Source organism: Sinocyclocheilus rhinocerous, unplaced genomic scaffold (assembly GCF_001515625.1).
Source record: "Sinocyclocheilus rhinocerous isolate Xijiao unplaced genomic scaffold, SAMN03320098_v1.1 scaffold2834, whole genome shotgun sequence".
Taxonomy (NCBI): domain Eukaryota; kingdom Metazoa; phylum Chordata; class Actinopteri; order Cypriniformes; family Cyprinidae; genus Sinocyclocheilus; species Sinocyclocheilus rhinocerous.
The window spans coordinates 569,305-589,890 of record NW_015662588.1 but is presented as its reverse complement, the minus strand read 5'-3'; the positions used below and the strand labels follow the sequence as shown (position 1 = coordinate 589,890).

Below are 20,586 nucleotides of genomic sequence, written 5' to 3'. Positions count from 1 at the left end.
GCAGAAGGTGCTGAATCAGAAAGAAAGAATCGATCAATTTGACAAATGTCTTTGTTTATTGCCTCAGGTAATGTACCTACCGGAAAACTTCATTTAACACAATGTCTCTGTTCTCTTGAGGAAACCGCCTTTCGCTTTCTTCAATCTAATATAGCTGACATCAATTGATACACTAGAGGGAGAAATAGGTTTGTTTCACTGTTTGTGGAAGGCGTACTGCGTTCATTTGACCGACTTCCATTCCTTAACCCTCATCCGTCCCTCGGGTCATTTTGACCCAAAACAAAGTCTTTTTTTTTTTTAATTGAGCGTTGAGCGTTGTGTTTTTAGACTTTTTTTTAACTTTTGTGACCGACTTCCATTCCTTAACCCTCATCCGTCCCTCGGGTCATTTTGACCCAAAACAAAGTCTTTTTTTTTTAATTGAGCGTTGAGCGTTGTGTTTTGAGACTTTTTTTTTTACTTTTGTCACGCTTGAACCGGGACCATTTGTCACACTTGAACCGGGGTCATTTTGACCCGCCACTGGAAAAGCATGGAATTTACAAAAATTTTGTCATACTTGAGCATGGAGCACACACAAAACAAATTTGAGTCGATTCAAGGATTCTATGTGTAATAAAATAAGGTGTAATACAAAAAGTAACAAAAGTGTCCCTCGCGGGTCATTTTGACCCAGCCAAAGGAATGAATGGAATGTCCAAACAAAAACTGGCATTTTTTTATTTATTTGATTTTGATTTTTACTATATAAAATCTGACACAATCCAGAAAAGATGCATACCCAAACAAAGGGCTGAGACTGCAGAATGTCCCCAATGCACAAAAAACTCACATACCCACACACACAGGAACACACACTCCCATTGAAACACATTATAGCATTTATGATGTTTCTACTGGGAAATGACTGTCATTTTGATTTTATTATTTTTTTTTTTTACTTAACACAGTTACATTTGAGTGATGGGGTGGAGATCAATGAGTTAATATCATATTTATATTTTTAAATGTTTTGGCCTTCAGATCATTTTGACCCGCGAGGGACACTTTTGTTATAGGTTCGGGAGGGACGGATGTTAAAGGGATAATCATTATTTACCAAGCGGCAACCTTCCGGTCTCTCTCTTGAAACCAACATGGAAGTGAATTAACCTGCAATTCATCGACTGGCTGCTAGAGACTGGCTCCAAAAGGGAGTCAATCCCATAGACCCCCCATGTTAAAATGCCCAACTTTACAGCAGAGAAATATATGTTTACAGCCTGGTACAAAAAGTGGTTTTGGTCTATATAGCTAATTTTGCCCTTCATGACAATTAGGGGGGGAATTTTTTTATAACTCATCCGTTTAAATTATATTAAGCCTTAAAATTCTGCATAATTAAGGGCGGGGCCACTTGAGTGACAGGTGGATTGCTGCTACTGTCACCACCATGGAGCTAGGCGGGCGTGGTTTCAGCAACAAGTTCCACCCACGTCCCACCTCTTTGCCCATTTTCGATTATCCAACAGTGACGCGCTGCCAAAATGGCAACGGCCCGCTCCACCCACGTTAGGCTTCAAAAATGCTCTTCAGAAATCTACGGGTGACGTCACGTCCATGTTTTTTTACAGTCCATGTCATTTACTCACCCTCATGTCGTTCCAAACCTGAATGACTTTCTTTCTTCTTTGGAACACAAAATAGATATTTTGAATAATGTACTTGTCACTGTTTTTAAGGATAAGATGGATATGAACTGATCAAAGGAAACTATAGGCCTAATTTGCAGTGCTGATAAGCTCTCATCTTTAAGCAAAAGAACTTTGTTCATGTTTGCTGTTTACATGAGAAAACTCTTCAAACGAGAAACATCTGTTTTAGTTAGATCATGTGTCCGGGTCACAAAGGAAGTGGTAACTGTTTCAGACACTGATAATTAACCACCACAGAATGAGTCAGGAAACAATATAGCGCTTCCCTGATGGCAGCAAAGAAATTTTGAGCTGTGAGAGTCCATATACAAGATTCTTCTGGATCTTGGAATTTCTGCCCTTCATTTAAAATATAGATATTTATGCATTCTCTTATAAAGGAAAAATAAAAAAGCTTTGCAGTGTCTTTATGCTCAGTTATGTGGTACCTGCTCATAGTATTTATCTTCACAGGTAAGCAACAATTCATTATTTTAATCAAGCCATATTAAGCATTTAATATAATAATAATAATAATAATAATATGCACTCATTCGGTTGACAGTACATGGAACCCATGGTTGTGTGATGACCAGTCCAGACCAGAAGGTTAATGTTGGGACAGATGCCCATTTGTCGTGTAATTTCTGTCAATGTCCTGGACCTCTGGATGTCATGTCTCTTAGCGTGGAGTGGGAATTCAAGGTAGGCTTCTTTTTAGGGATACAGACCAACACAAATATACTTTACACTTTTTATACAAGCATTTCTTATTCTTATTCTTATTCTTATTCATAATAATAACTAAAACCTTAATGTCTGGTACTTTTTGTATTTTTTTTAAACACAGGATATCTCCTCTGAGCCAAAAATAATCCTCTACTACATCAGAAATCGAACTGTACCACTCCCTGGTGTATTTTTTCAGGGAGATGTCAAATTAGGAAGTTTTGATATGCATCTCTCATCCGTGACCCATGAGAACAATGGGACGTATTTGTGTAGATTGCGTCTCAATGGCAGTTTTCACACGAATCAAACACACCTCATTGTGCAATCAGGTAGAAAACTTCTTTTTTTTTTCTTTCTTTTTTTTCCCCCAGAGTTTATTTATTTTATTAAGTTACTGGTAACACTTTGCAATAAGGTGGCATTTGTTAACATTAGTTAATGTATTATCTAGCATGACCTAACAATGAACAATACATTTGTTACAGTATTTATAAATCTTTATTAATCTTAATTAATGAAAATACAGTTATTCATTGTTTGTTCATGTTAGTTTACAGTGCTTTAACTAATGTTAACAAATACAACTTTTGATTGTAATAATGCAATAATAAATGTTGAAATTAACATTAACTAAGATCAATAAATGCTGTAGAAGTATTGTTCATGCTTAGTTCATGTTAACTAATAGAGTTAACTACTGTTAACTAATGAACCTCATTGTAAAGTGTTACCAAATTACTGGACAAAGGGATACTATTATTCAACAATGACACAATAAACTGATCACAAGTGACAGTAAAGACATTTACAAAAGATTTCAATTGTAGTCAGTTTTACTGATGAGTAAAATTCATCTTTTTGAGGAAATAAAAAGACCTGATAGTGTTTACATGTTAAATGTTCAGTTATGTTGGACATACAATAGCTTGAGTTAAGATATTGTATGCATGCATGTTCTGTGATCGTCTGATTGGGGACAGGCCCAATGACATAGATGTGCCTACCCTTGTATTGATTTATTTAATCTATTTTAGTTAAAAATTAATAACCAGCATAGTACTTGTTCACATTCTAAATGTAAATTTTGCAACATGCAAATCTAACGAACAAGTAAAATAAATAAATAAATACATATTTGTGTTGCTTTAGCTCCTTTTAATTAATTAAACTGAGAAAACAGCTATTTTTTTAAGTGTTGAATGATTTCTGTATGCTCATGTGACACTGAATAATGGCTGCTGAAAATTCAGTTTTGCATCACAGGGAATAAATTACATTAAAAATAAAACAACAAAGAAAATAGTTATTTTAAATCGTCATAATTTTTCACAATATTACTGTTTTTACTGAATTTTTGATCAAATGAATGCAGCTTTGGTGAGCATAAGAGCTCATGAAAGTGCTATGAAAATGAAAATGAAAATGAAAAAAAAAATTGACCTTTGTAAAAGTTTTAAATAGTTGTGATCCATAGCATGCAGTAAACAACTGTCAACATTTATTTATTACCATTTTAAAGGTTTCTATATGTGGATTAGTTTAAATAACAGCTCCAAACTCAATTCTCCTCTTTATTTTCTTCAGTACTGACCAGGAAAAACAGTCCAGGTGTGAATCGTCTGCAGGCACATCCTCCCTGGTGGCTGCCCCTGGCGTCAGTGTCTGGGTTTGTGTTACTAATTGGAACCGTGTTTTTGGGGAGGAAGGCTTGCAGATCAACCCAAAGAGAAAACAACTCAAAGTAAGTCATTGTCAGTTCACAGAGAGATATAGCAGCTTGTATGGCATTTTTCTGGCTTCATGTTGTGCTTCATTTTCTACTAGGCAAAAAATAGAAGAGGTTAAAACCAACACTGACAATGAAGACAAGAGAATGGCATACAAGGTAACGCACTATCTTTGCAACTTCCTTCTGCATGTCTGCTCTCATTTCCTCACTTTGCTTTCTGTACTTGATAAAGTCAATTATTAAATCCAATTTTCATTGATTTATGTTTACTCTGTTTAATTTAAGAAAACAGTGGTTGAGGTTTGATTCTGGAATGTTTAAATATTTTTTGGGTTGTTGTATGGGTTTTTGAAGATGACTTTTCAGCTTATTTTGTGTCTCAGGTGGGATACAGCTCTATGCCTGATCTGGCAGACGTGAACAGTCCTCCCAGCAGTCCAGATAACATCTATGTTACCATGGTAAGATTCAGTGAACTTGAAAAAGTCATGTGAATATATGAGTTATGTTACAAAATGTTCTTGTCAGATAAATAATGTCTATATCTGTTTATACGGTGCATAAAAACATTTTCTGTAAACTGTACATTTTTTTTGCAAACACCACACAAATGTTAAGTGAGAGTAGATATTGCCTGCTTTTGAACTTCCCTTGTGAAAAAGAAGTGTGCGTAATTGTATTGATACTTGTTGTGCACTTCAAATCCTTAAAGTATATTTTAAGAGTTCAGATGCAAAAGCCTCTAAGTGCCGTCTGAAATTTTTATCTAAAATGAGCATTTTTATCAGGCTCCTATATTTATGTTCATTTATTTCACTTTAATGTCATCGATAAGGACCTATACATTGTCATTAAAGTAAAATGACAGAACCTAAACATATGAGCCTCATAAAAATGACAATTTTAGAAGAAAATTTCAGTTGGCACTTAGAGGCTTTCGCATCTGAACTCTTCATTTTTAAAAACCTGTACTTGCTAATAATAAGATATTAATGACCTAAAAGGCCACTTAAGTGTAGAGAGACACTTTCATGACTGTTTCTTAACACATTTCAGTACACTCTTAAAAAGTGACTTTCAATATCAATTTCAAATTAAACATTTAACGTGCATTTTAAATCATTGTATTAACTATTTTCATGCTTTAAATAAGTACACTTATTTTGATGTGCTGACTAACATACTGTACATGTGAAGCACATTTGAAGTACTTGATTATAATTTTAACACAAAGTTGGTATATTTAAAATATACTAAATTGCAACTTCATCATTAAGAATGTGTAAATACAAACCTATTTAAACACATGACATACACGTTTCAACAGAAATTACATTAAATTATTTACCATAAATGCCTATCAGTACATTCAATATAATATTTCATGGACAACATAACTATGAAATTATATATAAAGATGTACTGAAGTTCTAAAGCCCTCTTTAAAACCTATATATTTATATATATAAAAAAATATGAATGCACCATTACAGTAAATATATATGTTAAAAGACTAAGTGCATATTTAATTTTCTGTTGATTTATTTAATATTACACAACAATGGTAATAATATACTTAATCAAATGCACATATTAATTCTATTCTTAATGACTTGATATTGTAAGTGAAATGATATGTATGTGCATATGCACACATCACTTCATGTGTAAACTGATTATTAACCATTTATCACAGGAAACTAAAATGTGTTCACAAAATGTAAAATGGCTTTTGTTTGTGTGTGTTTGTGTGTATTCTCAATGGCTGGAAGCAGCATGGTTTCCCATTTGCACCAGATACTCCTGTCACAGCTGGACGCAGCAGACGTCTTCCCTCTGACTGGGAGCCGAAGGATGAGGATCCCATATATGTCCACTGCCACCAAGATTTATCAATCAGATCATGTCGCTTAAAAGATGAGACACAAAATAACTGATTATTTAAATGAATGAGAGTAAAAGTCATCTGTATTGTCAGATATGTATAATATAGTCCCCCACAGGCCTGTTTACATTTCTTGTTTCTTCAGTACTCACCAACTGAGTATACATTATCCCTCATGATAAATCTGTGTTCATCTGTCTAAATATGCATGCAGTTCAATGTCATTTTGATTATGTAGCTTTCTTTTTGTCCACATGCACCTCTTCCATCATCTGTGAGGTGTCAACGGTGGTCAGTTACTGCACTTCATTGTGAGCTTTTCCTCTTTATCTTCTCAATGACTTCTCATCAGCATGAAATTGCCACTTCTTCTAACAGACCCACTGTCTCTGTTTCCGAGGCAAACACATTTTTTCCCTGAAGTCCTAATAGTGGAGAAGTGATTACACACTTAAGTATACACGCCAACTCTGCCCTTTGAGATTCGAGGAACCACAGACAAAGAGTTGTATAAACCATAATAAAACTAGTGGCTAAAACCATTATTGGCATCAAGGCATACCCTCAATGTACTCTTGTTTCATTAATCAGATACATACACTGCTTTATGTTAGATGCCTATGTAGAAAGTATAGCTTTAATAAGCTTCATCATCATCATCATCGTCGTATTTTTCGGCACCATTCTCATCCCATATGTGTATTTCCACATCCTGCTCAATTCTAGTGCACAAATTTGATCTTCATTAGTGAGGAGATGAGGAGACGTGGCCCTACTGCAAGCTAGCGCCTCATTATTTGGTTTTGCGTTAACGGCCACTTGGATTTTCTTAGACTGATTTCTGACTTTTCTCAATTGAGGAGAGAAACATAATATAGAGGTGCATTCCGATTTTTTTTTTTTCTTTTTCTTTTTAATCTTGTGAAATGAGTCATATCATATTTTATGTTCTGCTATTATAGTGTATTATAACATGGTTCAATTGAACCCTCAAGTACTACAAATGACAAACCACAACCACGATATCAACCAGATTTCCTGCTACAGACACCTGCCTGCTTTAAATGTTTCAAAATAATTAAAATTTGAAAACAATAGAAATTTAGAAAAGTAATCAAAAAGTAATCAAGTGAAATCAGTTACATTACTTTAATAAAGTAACTGAAACAGTTACATTACATATTACATTTTAAATTGGGTAATTTGTAATCTGTAACCCATTACATTTCCAAAGTAACCTTCCCATCATTGGACCTGACACCTTGCAACTCCGACAAAGAGTTGATCAAATTAAACTAAAATATAAACCCATATTGGATTTTAAAGGGTATCATTCCTTAAAACAAAATCCCCTTTTTAACTGTGATAATAGAATGCAAAATGCAAAAGAATGCAAAATGTTTTGCAGATTGATATTATTATTATTTTTTACTATAGTATAATAGATTTGAATAGATTGTAAAATGAATAATGTTAAATTAATAATTTTATTTCTGGAAAAATAAAATAGGAGTAACTTCTGTAATTAAAAATGTCATCAAATCAGGCGTTTGTTTTCAGCATTTAAACATCAAAATCATGATACCCTTCAATAATATAATTGAACATATAGGCTACAATTAGGTTTATGCACTCCCCATGCATGAAGAAAATAAGGTTGCATCCCAGGAGCTCTACAAGAATGTTATAGAGTGATTAATGCAGCCAAGGAAAACATGAAGAAAAGAAAGTGGGAAATAACACAGGTAGCCTACGACAAATAAATTAATTCTTAGCATTTACATATTAAACTGTTGGTAAGCCGACAAGATAAGTTATTTAGGAAAATTATTATTTTAGTTTTTGCATTTAAGACTGCTATACCATGTGCAGCTCAAAAAAAAACAAAAAAAAAAGTAATGTAGCCTATGTCCCAATGTGGCTATAAGCAAGTGTCGATCAAATGAGCACATGATCGAATGACATCACTTTAGGGCACGCAGCATGTATCCATGGCAACGCTCAGCTGCGTAGTGACAGTTAACGGTCCTCGGTGATTCCTCAGACACGGCCTTGAGTTTTCGCTTTCTTTGGTCGAAAAGGTATTTATACTTTTATATTTGTAGACATTAGCTACCGTAACCACTGTATCTCGTAATGCTTACATTTTATGAAAAGTTTACCTTTTTAAACGTTTGCTGAAGTTGTCCCGTACGGCTGCTGAACACTTTCGAAGCTAACATTAGCATGTAAAGATGAAATGATTAAACGTATATAATATTGACAGATATTGAACTTAAATATTGAATTTACATATGGTAAAAATACACACCGATACGCCTATATGCGGCAAAAAGGCCTATGTGCGCTAAATTTCGGACCGCTTGGTCTAAATCCAAATGTGTTCATTTTGTTGTTTTAGGTTAGAAGACAATGGGAAGAATTGCCATCGGACTAACCACAGCTGACAACCAGAGATGCACACAGACAGGGAAAGAGCACCGCAACTTTACAATTGTTCAATTAAAATAAAGTATTTTGCTCCATACACGTGTCTGTTGTCTTTGATTAGCCTAAAAGTAAAATAAAATGACATTCAGAGGACTTAAAGCGAAAGTCCCCTAAACGTCCCGAATGGCCGCTGCACGTCCTGTGAACGTCCCCTTGAACGTCCGGAGGACGTCTTCGCGAACGTCCGCTCGACGTAAAAGGGACCCTACACGCTGACGTCCGGGGGACGTTCGCAGAGGCCATCAAAAGTGAACCGTACCGAGCCGTACCGTGCCGTACCATGCAGTGGAAAAGCGCCTAAAGATAACCAAAAGTTCACTATTGGATTCTCTAACAAAAAAAAAAAAAAAGAAAAAGTAATGTAGTCTATGTCCCAATGTGGCTATAAGCAAGTGTCGATCAAATGAGCACATGATCGAATGACATCACTTTAGGGCACGCAGCATGTATCCATGGCAACGCTCAGCTGCGTAGTGACAGTTAACGGTCCTCGGTGATTCCTCAGACACGGCCTTGAGTTTTCGCTTTCTTTGGTCGAAAAGGTATTTATACTTTTATATTTGTAGACATAGCTACCGTAACCACTGTGTATCTCGTAATGCTTACATTTTATGAAAAGTTTACCTTTTTAAACGTTTGCTGAAGTTGTCCTGTACGGCTGCTGACGTTAGCCTATGTGAACACTTTCGAAGCTAACGTTAGCATGTAAAGCTGAAATGATTAAACTTATATAATATTGACAGATATTGAACTTAAATATTGAATTTACATATGGTAAAAATACACACCGATACGCCTATATGCGGCAAAAAGGCCTATGTGCGCTAAATTTCGGACCGCTTGGTCTAAATCCAAATGTGTTCATTTTGTTGTTTTAGGTTAGAAGACAATGGGAAGAATTGCCATCGGACTAACCACAGCTGACAACCAGAGACACACACACACACACACACACAACTTTACAATTGTTCAATTAAAATAAACGTATTTTGCTCCATACAACGTGTCTGTTGTCTTTGATTAGCCTAAAAGTAAAATAACATAACATTCAGAGGACTTAAAGCGAAAGTCCCCTAAACGTCCCGAATGGCCGCTGCACGTCCTGTGAACGTCCGGAGGACGTCTTCGCGAACGTCCGCTCTACGTAAATGGGGACCCTACACGCTGACGTCCGGGGGACGTTAGCAGAGGCCATTTAGGGGACGTCCTGGGGACCTTTTTTTGTTAGCTGGGAGCTCAGTGTCATATTGATGAAACAGAGTCCATATTTGGCAAAATATTGTGACTAAAATGTAAGGTAATGAACTTCATGCTGCCTCCCATTGGCTGTTCAGTAAATATGCTGATAAAAGAGAAAATGAAAAGAAAAAAAAATACAATAAGATAAAACTCAAGAATTGAGAGAGGGATACTATAATAATAATAATATGACAGTTAAATAAGGAAAATACTGGAGACAACTTTGGGGTGAAGAAAAGGGGCTTGATGGTGTGAATCAATGTTGAACAGAAGTTTCATGTTTACATCTCACTTTGTAAACTCGGTAAAGTAATAAAATAAAACGAAAATATCGAAAAACATCAAGGAATGTCTGAACAAACAAGCAAGCAAACAAGTCTAGTTAAAACCATTCATAACCAATGTGCATGTTCTGGTTATTTTGCGAATAGGTTTACTGTTACAGCTGTGGCCTCATAAAACCGTTTCTGGTAAAGGTTGCATGAGGATTATGCATTTCAGCAGAAGACAGATTACCTACTTTCTTGTGAATAACCCATGTGGTATTGTCCACAAATTTTAATTCATTCAATTTTCTTAGCGAACATCTGTTCATTGTAGGCTTGACATAAACGAAAAGGAGTTGTACACACCAGAAGAGTTTCGCAAAGCTGAATGGGGAAGTTGAATTCAAGTTCAAGTGAAAGCAATGCAGTTTTTCGAAAAAGCCACCAGAGGGCGTGAAACACTTTGTTTCGGTGATGGTAGAGGAACATGACCTGCAATTATAGTAAAACCCAGTTTCACTGAACTGTCTATCTCAAAAGTCATCCTAATTCTAATCTTAAATTATCTAATGAGGTTAGATGATATGGCCATATATCAAAATATAAGAGCCTCAACTATTAGACATGTTCTAAATATAATTATTTATTAAATGGCATTTTTTTTGCAATGGTATAAATGTGGCTTAAGTGTTATATTGTATGTATGAATATAATATATTGCATGTATGAATTTTAATACAAGTTTTGTCCTCTAGAGTACTGGTCTTATATAGTGACTTCCTTTGGCAAAATTATTTGCATATCAATACCATATTCAGGTATACAGATAAATACTATGGGCGTTAGCAATATTTGTGCGGCATCCTATTCTCCAAGAGATTGAAGTTAATAATACATTTCAGTCGGCTTCCTGGAAAATACTGAATTATTCCACAAGCCCCAAAAGCTATTGAACTCAGTTTCATTATTGAAACCTTCTCCTCTTCTTCTTCAGAACCATTGCAAATAGATAGATAGATAGATAGATAGTAATAATAATATGTCACAATATCACAGTTTTTACTGTATTTTTGATCAAATAATTCAGACTTGCTGAGCATAAGAGACTTATTTCAAAGACATTTAAAAACACATATCAAACACAACTTTTGAATGGTAGTGTATACAAAAAAAAATGCCACGACGACTCTCAGAGAGTTTTGCATGGTAATATATATATATATTGCAATGTTAATGTGTTTGGTTTTGGTGGAATAGATCTGTTATGCTGCTGCTGCAGAGCAAGTATGGAGACTTGCCACTGCCAATACATCCACAGACATGCTGCTGTGAGCATGTAGGAAATACTGAGAGTCGTGTTTCCATTCGCTGTCATTGTATGGGAAAACCTGGACATTCTGCTATAAATAACTCATTTTGTGCTCCACAGAAGAAGAAAAAAAGAGTCATACAGATTTCAAGACGTGAGGGTGGGTAAATGATGACAGAATATTCATTTTGAGGTGAACTATCCCTTTAAATAGTGAATCAATAGATAAAATGCAACTGCAGTAGTACAGTTGTCTGTAAGCTGAATGTGACATAAGGTAGACTATGAGAAAAAGATCTGCTTCTGACTGAAATACAGATGCCTGGATTGCCTCACTCAAAGATTTGCCCACAATATTTCAGTCATTAGGCAGAAATACACTATATGTGGTGTACGGATCCATCTAAGCAGATTTGTTGTGGTTACATCAATTTTAACAACCTTATACTGTTCACTTTTGAAATTAAAGAGATTATATCATAATTTAGAAATGCCACATGAATATGAGTGAGGAGTAAGCTGAACCGTAAAACTTCCCAGTGCTGTTAGACTGTATATCGCACACTTAGAATGCCACTCATGTATATATCACATATCACACACACACTAACTCAGTGGTTCTCAAAGTGTGGACCCAGGCAGGTGCTGGTCATTTAAAAGCTAAATGCAGAAAATATGATGAGGCATATCTTGCTCTCGGCTTTACTCACTGTGTCTATACCGGACGCTACAGTTGTCGTGTCGCGCCGCAAGTCTACACTGGACGCAACAAAACGACCGTTGCAAATCATTTTAACTTTGTTTCAGTACGTCATAAATAGAACAAGACATCAGTTTAATGTCGGGGTTTTGTCGTGTCGCGTCGCATCCAGTGCGTCACTGATTATAATGGTTCTACTGTATTTTGCCGCTTGCGTCCGGTGTAGACACGGTGTTTAATGTCGTTGGTGTGGAGGAAAGCCGGTGTGTGTCCTATGCCTTAGCGGACAGCATAAAACCCACAAAAAAGAAATAAATAACAGAGAGAATAATAATAACAACAATAACAGTTATTCTCTCTATGCTATTTTTCAATGTTTCAAGTGATGCAGGTGTTTTTTTTTTTGTTTTTTTTTAAAGCATACATATTTCATAATGTTTAGTGAAATTATTTGGTAGTCCGCCAGATTTTTTTTATAGGTTTAAAGGGGGGCATGACCAAAAAAGTTTGAGAACCACTGCAGTAATTTTTGATGCGATCACGTTTGAATCTGCCTTTTGCCACACTCATTCTTCTCGCATTCTTCTCCCTTTTCCCATCACATATCAGATCGGAAATGCATTTATTTTCAATAAAAATGAAGGAAATATCCTAAAAATGGAAGTGCCTCACGGGTATTTAAAGGGGTCATATGATGCAATTTCATTTTTTCCTTTCTCTTTGGAGTGTTACAAGCTCTTGGTGCATAAAGAAAATCTGTAAAGTTGCAAAGACTAAAGTCTCAAAACCAAAGAGATATTCTTTATAAAAGTCGTCACATGTGGTTGCCGCAAGCCCGCCGGCCGCTCCTTCGTCGAATCCGCCGGTCTCTAGCCCGCCGGCCGTTCCTCACTCTAGCCTGCCGCCTGCCGCTCACTCTCCCATCACATATCAGATCGGAAATGCATTTATTTTCAATAAAAATGAAGGAAATATCCTAAAAATGGAAGTGCCTCACGGTAAAAATCGACGCGTTTCAGAAAGGCAGGGCATAGAGGAGAAACAATAATGGACATTATGTGGAAAATAATGTGTTTTTTTTTACCTTAAACGTAAAAAAAATGGTGTACACCAAATACACCAAATAATGTTCTTTTTAGCAACATCATATGACCCCTTTAATAATAAAGTGTTTTATCGGGTAGGGTTAGGTGTAGGGAGAGCTTTGTTGTCCTAATAAGTCATCCATTTACATTACATTTACATTTATGCATTTAGCAGATGATTTTATCCAAAGCGACTTACAGTGCATTCAGGCTATACATTTTTTTTTTTTTACCAGTATTTGTGTCCCCTGGGAATTGAACCCACGACCTTTTGCGCTGCTAATGCAATGGTCTACCACTGAGCCAAAGAAACAATATTCATCCATTTAATAATTTTAATAAAAATGATAATTTACACTTAATAATACATTATTATTACATAATGTTTTATACAATGCTGAGGTGCAAATATATGCCACTATAGCATCTACTATTTACCCTTATTTCAAATAAAATACTGCTATTTTTACAGTTTAAATACAATCTATCGCTGTTTGCACTTGGTGTAAATAGTATTTATCGTATTTAATTTATAGTATTTATAGTATATACAAATATACAAATAAACTGTAATTGAAATGAAATCTATGTGATAAACAAGTTAGGTCAAAAGGATTCTAAAAGTAGTAATCAAAAAGTAGTCGGATTATATTACCTAAAATGAGTAATCTAATAGATTACTGACCATTTTCGTTATGTAATTTTGAATCAGAAATGGATTACAATTTGTAAGTAATCTACCCATGTATGTATTTGTGTGTGTATTATTTTATTATTTATTTTTACATGAATATCCAGCTCCACAATGTACCTTGTCCACATTTCTCCTTTTATCATAACCTTGAGAGCAGAAAAAAGAGGACACAGACAGCGCAGGGAGGGTGAAGGGATGGGGTTTGTCAGGGACTGTTGTGTGAGAGAGGGTGAGAGAGAGCTACACTGCAGTATTTTATGCCTACAGCAAGCTGAAACGGTGAATATTGGTACATGACCATCAAATCGGTACCCCAATAGTGGGCTAGAGACATCAATGTTAGTCAGACCCCTTGTTTTCATGCTTATATAAACCCAAATATTCACGGACAAGAGCTTACAGATACTCAAGATTCTTTGTTGTTTTCAAACTACAATAATTTGACTATTATTTACTGATTCTTCTGAAACAAATGCATGCATTCAGTGATTAAATATGCATGGGGTATGTGAAGGAGTTTTAAAGCGTCTCTGCTGTGGTACAGACCGCAGAGAGAAACGGACTAAATATACATGAAGGTAAAAGGGTGAGTGGAGACGACATTGACGTAGTGCTGGTATTGAGTAACACGCACGGCCGAGTGCTGACTCTGCATGTGTGTGTGTATATTTATGCTGAACATGTGTGTGTGTGTGTATTCCAGCCCACACGAGCCTATGTAGGATACAGTGACATGATGCAGTACTGCATCATTTGTAGCACAAAAAACACTATGTATATAATGTATCATTGTATATCTGTATAGTTCAAATGTTGCCTAGTAAGCACACTGGATTTAACGCACTATAAATCATAATAGTTACTGAAGCTATTTACATATGCGTGAGGTTTGTGTGTGTGTATGTTTTCTCTGAACACAGCTGCTCTAGTTCTTGCTCTCTATCCATGAGGACACCTGATTTTTCTAAAGGGAGGGGGACGGACTAAACTGCAGCATTTTGAGGGGGGTGGGGATTGGATTGGAGGGTGTGACGAAGTTGCTGCTACCACTGCAGAGAGCTGGGCCGATAAAGCATAACTGCTGCAGCAGTGAGAACTTGTCCAGAAACACAAAACTTCTGACTGCAGAGGGATGAAATGGTGCAGAGGTGGAGAAAATAAACCTTTAGACATCATGATAAAAAATGTTTTGCCAATTAATTATCATACTAATAACAATGTGATTTATAGTGTAAACTTAATACAGATACAGATTAAGAAGTAATTTATTTACATTGAACTTGTAAACATTGGGAAAAAATATTTCCTTTAAGGCTTTGTAAACGCATATTGCTCAGAGTAGAATGACATTAATAACTTAAAATATTTTACATTTATTGGGATTCAAAAGTTTGAGACCTTGAGAGCAAATGGTTAATGTTTAAGTGAAGCCTGAATTTCAGAATGTCTTTTCAGTGATTTTCACTGTGTTCTCAGATTCTTGCACTGTAATATTTTAAATGTGAAAAAAAGCGGAAGCGGAGTGATACGAACCGTGAAACAGTTGGAGGAGTTCTGTTATCACTGTATAAAAGTTTAGGGTCAAAAAAAAAAAAGAATCACAGTTTCCACAAAAAAATATAATAGTACATTAAAAAAAAAGAAAAATAAGCTGCTTAACTATTTTCAGCATAGATAATAATAATACGTGAGCACTAAATTAAAATTTTAATGATTTCTGAAGTATCATGTAACACAGAGTACCTGGAGTATTAGCTGCTGAAAATTCAACTCTGCCATCACAGGAATAAATTACATTAAAAAAAAATATCCAAGCAGGAAACAATAATTTTAAATTGTATTAATAGTTTACAAAATTACTGTTTTTACTGTATTTTAATCAAATAAATGCTGTTTTGGTGAGTATAACAGACTTCTTTCAAAAACATTACGAAATCTTACCAACCCCCAACCAATTTGAACAATGCTTATCCAATATGAATTTACAATCAAAACTAGTAATTTTATAATAAAATTAACTTTTAAAGGGTTTGAATGACAAAATGATGTATCCATGATCAGAAGCTAAATAAGACTATTCAAACCATTTTGAAAGTAAAAAAAAAAGAAGCTTGTATACTCTGTTGAAAAAAAACAGCATATGCTGGCTGCTGGTTTGACGACACGGTCCTGCTCAGGACCAGCACATGGCCAGCTAAGAACCAGCTCAAACCAGCAGCCATGCTTCAAAACATACCTATCCAGCATATGCTGTTTTTTTCATCAGGATATCTTTTGGGAATGACATTTTAACTTACTTGAAAATGCATTTTTATGCACACTATATAAAACATGCATGCACTTTACAGAAGTATCTCACCCATCAGATGGCAGGAATTAGATGTGTATATTTGCATCTCTCATAGCCTGTCCAGTGAACTCCATGGATGTGCTGGTGCCACCACAGATCTACGCTCTCAATGGGACAGATGTCAGAATCCCCTGTGCGTTCACCTCATGCTACAAGCTGGACCCCAGCAAGTTTGCCATGAACTGGACCTATCAGGAGACAAGCAACAGCACAGAGGAGATGTTGAGAGAAAACAAAGACTAAACATGCTAATACCATTGTAATGCCAATTCCTTAAAGTTACGTGATTTCCTTGTTTGTTTATCTTTCTCAATCTACCTTCATCCAAAATGTCTTCTTTTCCAAGTTCATGACCTATAAGAACAAGATAACACCCTTGAAGTCAAGCCGATTTGGAGATCGAGTCCTATTTTCTGGAAACCTGGATAAGAACGACCTGTCCATCACTATCTTAGATGTGCAGCTGACAGACGAGGGCATCTACAACTGCTATGTGCGCAACCCTCCAGACCGCATTCAGGGTCACGGCACCATCCAATTTGTCGTCCTGACTGAATGTAAGGCTTCAGCATGGGCAAAGAAGCTGTACAACAAAAGTTGTCTGGCCTCCAATAAGGGTTATTTCATTAGAGGCCATGATGAATGGAATTTCCTTATTGCAGGTGTTGTTAAGTTCGGAATTAGAATAGAGTGTTGCATTGATGACGTATTTTTGTAGGCCAATCCGAAGTTAGCATCACCCTGGTTCCCTCAACAAAAACCCAAATTTCCATTGGCTCTGTGAACAACAAACATTTATGATTCTTACATGTTTTTTTTTTTCATCATGAAACAGATGAAACAAATTTTCATAAATGAACACAACATTTCTGAATCAGAATCAGAAATCAGAAAGAGCTTTAAAGCAGCACTATGTAACTTTTTCTCTGTTCAAAATTTGCTAAATGTATATAATGAGCGAGTACATCATAAATTAATCTTCCAAACCGCATTTTTGTCTTATTCCGAATCACTACGGTACACTTATAATAAGTACTTATATTTGGACTATTGTAGCCTCGTTGGGTCGTCACCGCTGCGGAGTAACACATACCTGCATGAATTGCCATAGTCATAAACTTAGAGAAGTAGCTCCTGTTGGAATGTTCTTCCACGGGATGTGTGCAGTTCTGTTTATTAACTGCTAGAGCGCCAAAAGTTACATAGTGCTGCTTTAAGTATGTTTGCTCATACAAGGAATTTGTTCTGGTAACAGAAGTCTCTAGTACACAGAAACAACAACAACATGCAGATAATAAGAAATAAAGATATGTGAATAAAAATACAAATTTGTATATATATATATATATATATATATATATTAAATTTGTATGTACAGTTGTGGATACAAATCAGACTCATTTCCAGGTTTTGGTCTACAAAAATACGTCACTCTATTAATTTGACGAAAACACATAGGTTTTGTATTAATAGTTCATCACAATGAAACAACCTTAATTTGCTCAGAAAGATTTAAACAGTTGCTACACTATGACAGTAGTCAACCTGAAAGAGAAAATTATTTTAACTTTAAACCGCATAAACACATTTCATTACACCAAATACACAAAATAATGTTCTTTTTAGCAGCATCATATGACCCCTTTAACACTAATATATGTTCTAGCACCCCTTGTGGCAACATTGAGAATGCAACCAGTACTAAGAGTTAGTTTACGCAACACCATTTTCAACTAAAAACGTCTCCAGGTTATGCATGTAACCTTAGTTTCCCGAGGGAACGAGACACTGCATCGGAAAAGCTATGGGAACGCCTTCAGCATGACCGTGCTCTGAATCACGTGTGTAATCAGTCCAATGGATGGGCGAGACATCAAGGGCGGGTGACATAGTGACCAGGAAGCTATAAAAGCAAGTGCGGTGAAACCAGTGTCAGCCTCAAGGAAATGAAGAAAGAGCTCGCAGGGATGCCGAAAGTATGGCACTGAGACGCAGCGTCTCGTTCCCGGAAAACGCTAGGGGAACGAGTATGCCCACACCACCAGACTTAAAAATCCCTGCCTAGTGTGGAAGAGCACAGCTAGGGCGAGAGAACAGAAGGGCCTGGGGTGGCTCGCATATCTAGGTCATAGAACCTGATGAACGTGAGGGGTGTGGACCAACCCACAGCGTTGCAGATGTCCTGCATAGAAACGCCTGCTAACAAGGCCTTGGAGGCCGCCACACTTCTGGTAGAGTGAGCCTTGACCCCCAGAGGGGAGGTCAGAGGACTCATAGGCAATGGAAATGGCATCCACTATCCACCGGCTGAGGGTCTGTTTTGTAGCAGGAAGACCTCTCTTAGGGGGACCATAGCACACGAGCAGTTGGTCCGCCCTTCTCCACAGGGCAGCTCTGTGGATGTATGTGTCCAATGCTCGCACTGGAGACATACAATTAAGCTTCTGCTGGTCGGGCTTCCGGAAAGGAGGACTACAGAAGGCCTGGAGTATGACAGGCCATTATGTAGAGGAGGGGACCTTAGGGACATAACCCACTCGAGGGTAGAGGAAAGCTTTAGCCAGACCAGGTGCAAAGTCTAGGTGGGAAGGGGCGACTGAGAGGGCCTGAAGATCCCCAACTCTCTTTAGAGACGATATCGCCAGAAGGAAGGTAGTTTTAATAGTGAGATGGCGATCAGAGATCTCCTCAATAGGCTCGAAGGGAGGCTTGCAGAGAGCTTCTAACACCACAGCCAGGTCCCACGGGGGAACCCGGGATCATACTGGAGGCCTCAGCCTCAGCGCACCACGGAGGAAATGTGTAACTAGAGAGTGCCTGCGCACTGACTGGCCACCGAGAGGGGCGTGGTAGGCTGCAATGGCCGCCATGTAGACCTTCAGGGTGGAGTGGGTCAACCCTGCGGAGAAACGGGCCTGCAAGAACTCCAGCACTGTACAAACTGGGCAGTTAACTGGGTCGAGTTGGCGGTCTCCGCACCAAGAAGTGAAAAGTTTCCACTTCAAGGCATACAGTTTTCCTCATGGAGGGAGCTCTGGATTGGATGATGGTCTCAACAACCTCGCTTGAGAGACTGGAAGCTACGAGTTGTGCCCCCTCAGAGGCCATACCCACAGTTTCCACAGCTCCAGGCGGGGGTGAAAAATTGTACCCTCTGCCTGTGAGAGGAGATCCCTCCTGACTGGAATCTCACATGGAGAGCCGTCAAGGAGGGAAATCAGGTCCGAGAACCATACTCGGCCTGGCCAGAACGGGACCTCAAGCAGTAGACGTACCCTGTCCCGGCGCACTCTCTCCAGAACTCTCCCGGGAGCAGAGTGAAAGGGGGAAAGGTGTACAGATGAATCCTCGGCCACGTCTGTACCATGGCATCCAGCCCCAGTGGAGCTGGATGAGTCAGAGAGAACCAGAGGGGACAGTGCAATGCATTTCGAGTTAAATAAAGGTCCACCTGAGCCTGGCCAAAAACTCTCCATATCTGCTTCACCGCATCTGGGTGAAGCCTCCATTTCCCGGGTCTCGGCTAGCATTACGCGGCGACAAGGAGCTCCCAGCACCGGGCCCTGAGACAAAAGCCAAAGTTTCCTCTACATGTCTAAGGCGCGTAGGCAGTGCCGCGTGACCTTGAACATGCGTAGCAGGTTTCCCCTCAGGGAGAACCCCTTGGTCTTGAGCCACCACTGTAGGGGTCTCATGTACAGCATGCCAAAAGGTTGGATGCAGCTGCCATCAGACCCAGCAGTTTTTGAAACTGCTTGACAGTGAGTGACCAGCCTTCTTTCACACTCGCGACTACAGTGAGGATTGACTCGATCCGAGCAGGGGACAGACGTGCCTGCATCGTGGTCGAATCCCACACCATGCCTAGATAAGTGGTTCTCTGTAATGGAGAAAGCACACTTTTCTTGGCATTTAGCCTCAACCCCAGCTCTCTCATGTGGGCGAGAACGACATCTTGATGCCGAACCGCCACCTGCTCCGATTGAGCTAATATCAACCAATCATTGATATAATTGAGTATGCGGATGCCCTGGAGTCGCAGGGGAGCCAGAGCAGCATCCACGCACTTCGTGAAAGTGCGGGGTGAGAGTGTAAGGCCGAAAGGAAGAACCCAGTATTGGTAAGCTTTGCCCCTGAAAGCAAACCTCAGGAACTTCCTGTGATGAGGAAGGATGGAGATGTGGAAGTATGCATCTTTTAGATAGATCGTGACAAACCAGTCCTTGGACCTGATCTGAGACATGACTTGTTTGACTGTAAGCATCCTGAACTTCAGTCACATTACTGAGCGGTTCAACTGACGCAGATCTAAAATGGGACGCAACCCTCCATCCTTCTTCGGAACGATGAAGTACCGGCTGTAGAACACGGACTCTCTTTCGTGAAGAGGGACCACCTCGATGGCCTCCTTCCTCAAGAGAGTGTCTACTT

At 37.9% G+C, this 20,586-nt stretch overlaps 2 protein-coding genes across 3 annotated transcripts in view; both read left to right on the top strand.

The window, feature by feature from the left end:
- Positions 1-2,116: 2,116 nt before the first annotated feature.
- On the top strand, positions 2,117-6,218 carry LOC107728167 (uncharacterized). Its single transcript, XM_016538261.1, has 7 exons — positions 2,117-2,150; positions 2,242-2,381; positions 2,527-2,737; positions 3,993-4,149; positions 4,233-4,293; positions 4,521-4,598; positions 5,913-6,218. The coding sequence occupies exons 1-7, from the start codon at positions 2,117-2,119 to the stop codon at positions 6,072-6,074; spliced, it is 843 nt and encodes a 280-aa protein (XP_016393747.1). The 3' UTR covers positions 6,075-6,218.
- A 9,962-nt stretch (positions 6,219-16,180) lies between these two features.
- LOC107728168 (sodium channel subunit beta-2-like) overlaps positions 16,181-20,586 on the top strand; it is a 13,769-nt gene continuing 9,363 nt past the window's right edge. For both annotated transcript variants that reach the window (XR_001638437.1, XM_016538262.1), the window contains exons 1-2: positions 16,181-16,377; positions 16,502-16,712. Coding sequence is in view for 1 of the 2 variants with exons in the window: in XM_016538262.1 (XP_016393748.1) it covers positions 16,186-16,377; positions 16,502-16,712 (403 nt within the window). In the remaining variant the exon portion in view is untranslated. The remainder of the gene's footprint in view (positions 16,378-16,501; positions 16,713-20,586) is intronic.

Bases quoted from the DNA above. Each gene is read 5' to 3' on its own strand.
- LOC107728167 (XM_016538261.1), top strand. From the start codon at position 2,117: ATGTGGTACCTGCTCATAGTATTTATCTTCACAG. The intron at 2,151-2,241 runs GTAAGCAACAAT...TTCGGTTGACAG, and splicing joins CATAGTATTTATCTTCACAG to TACATGGAACCCATGGTTGT. The intron at 2,738-3,992 runs GTAGAAAACTTC...TATTTTCTTCAG, and splicing joins ACACCTCATTGTGCAATCAG to TACTGACCAGGAAAAACAGT.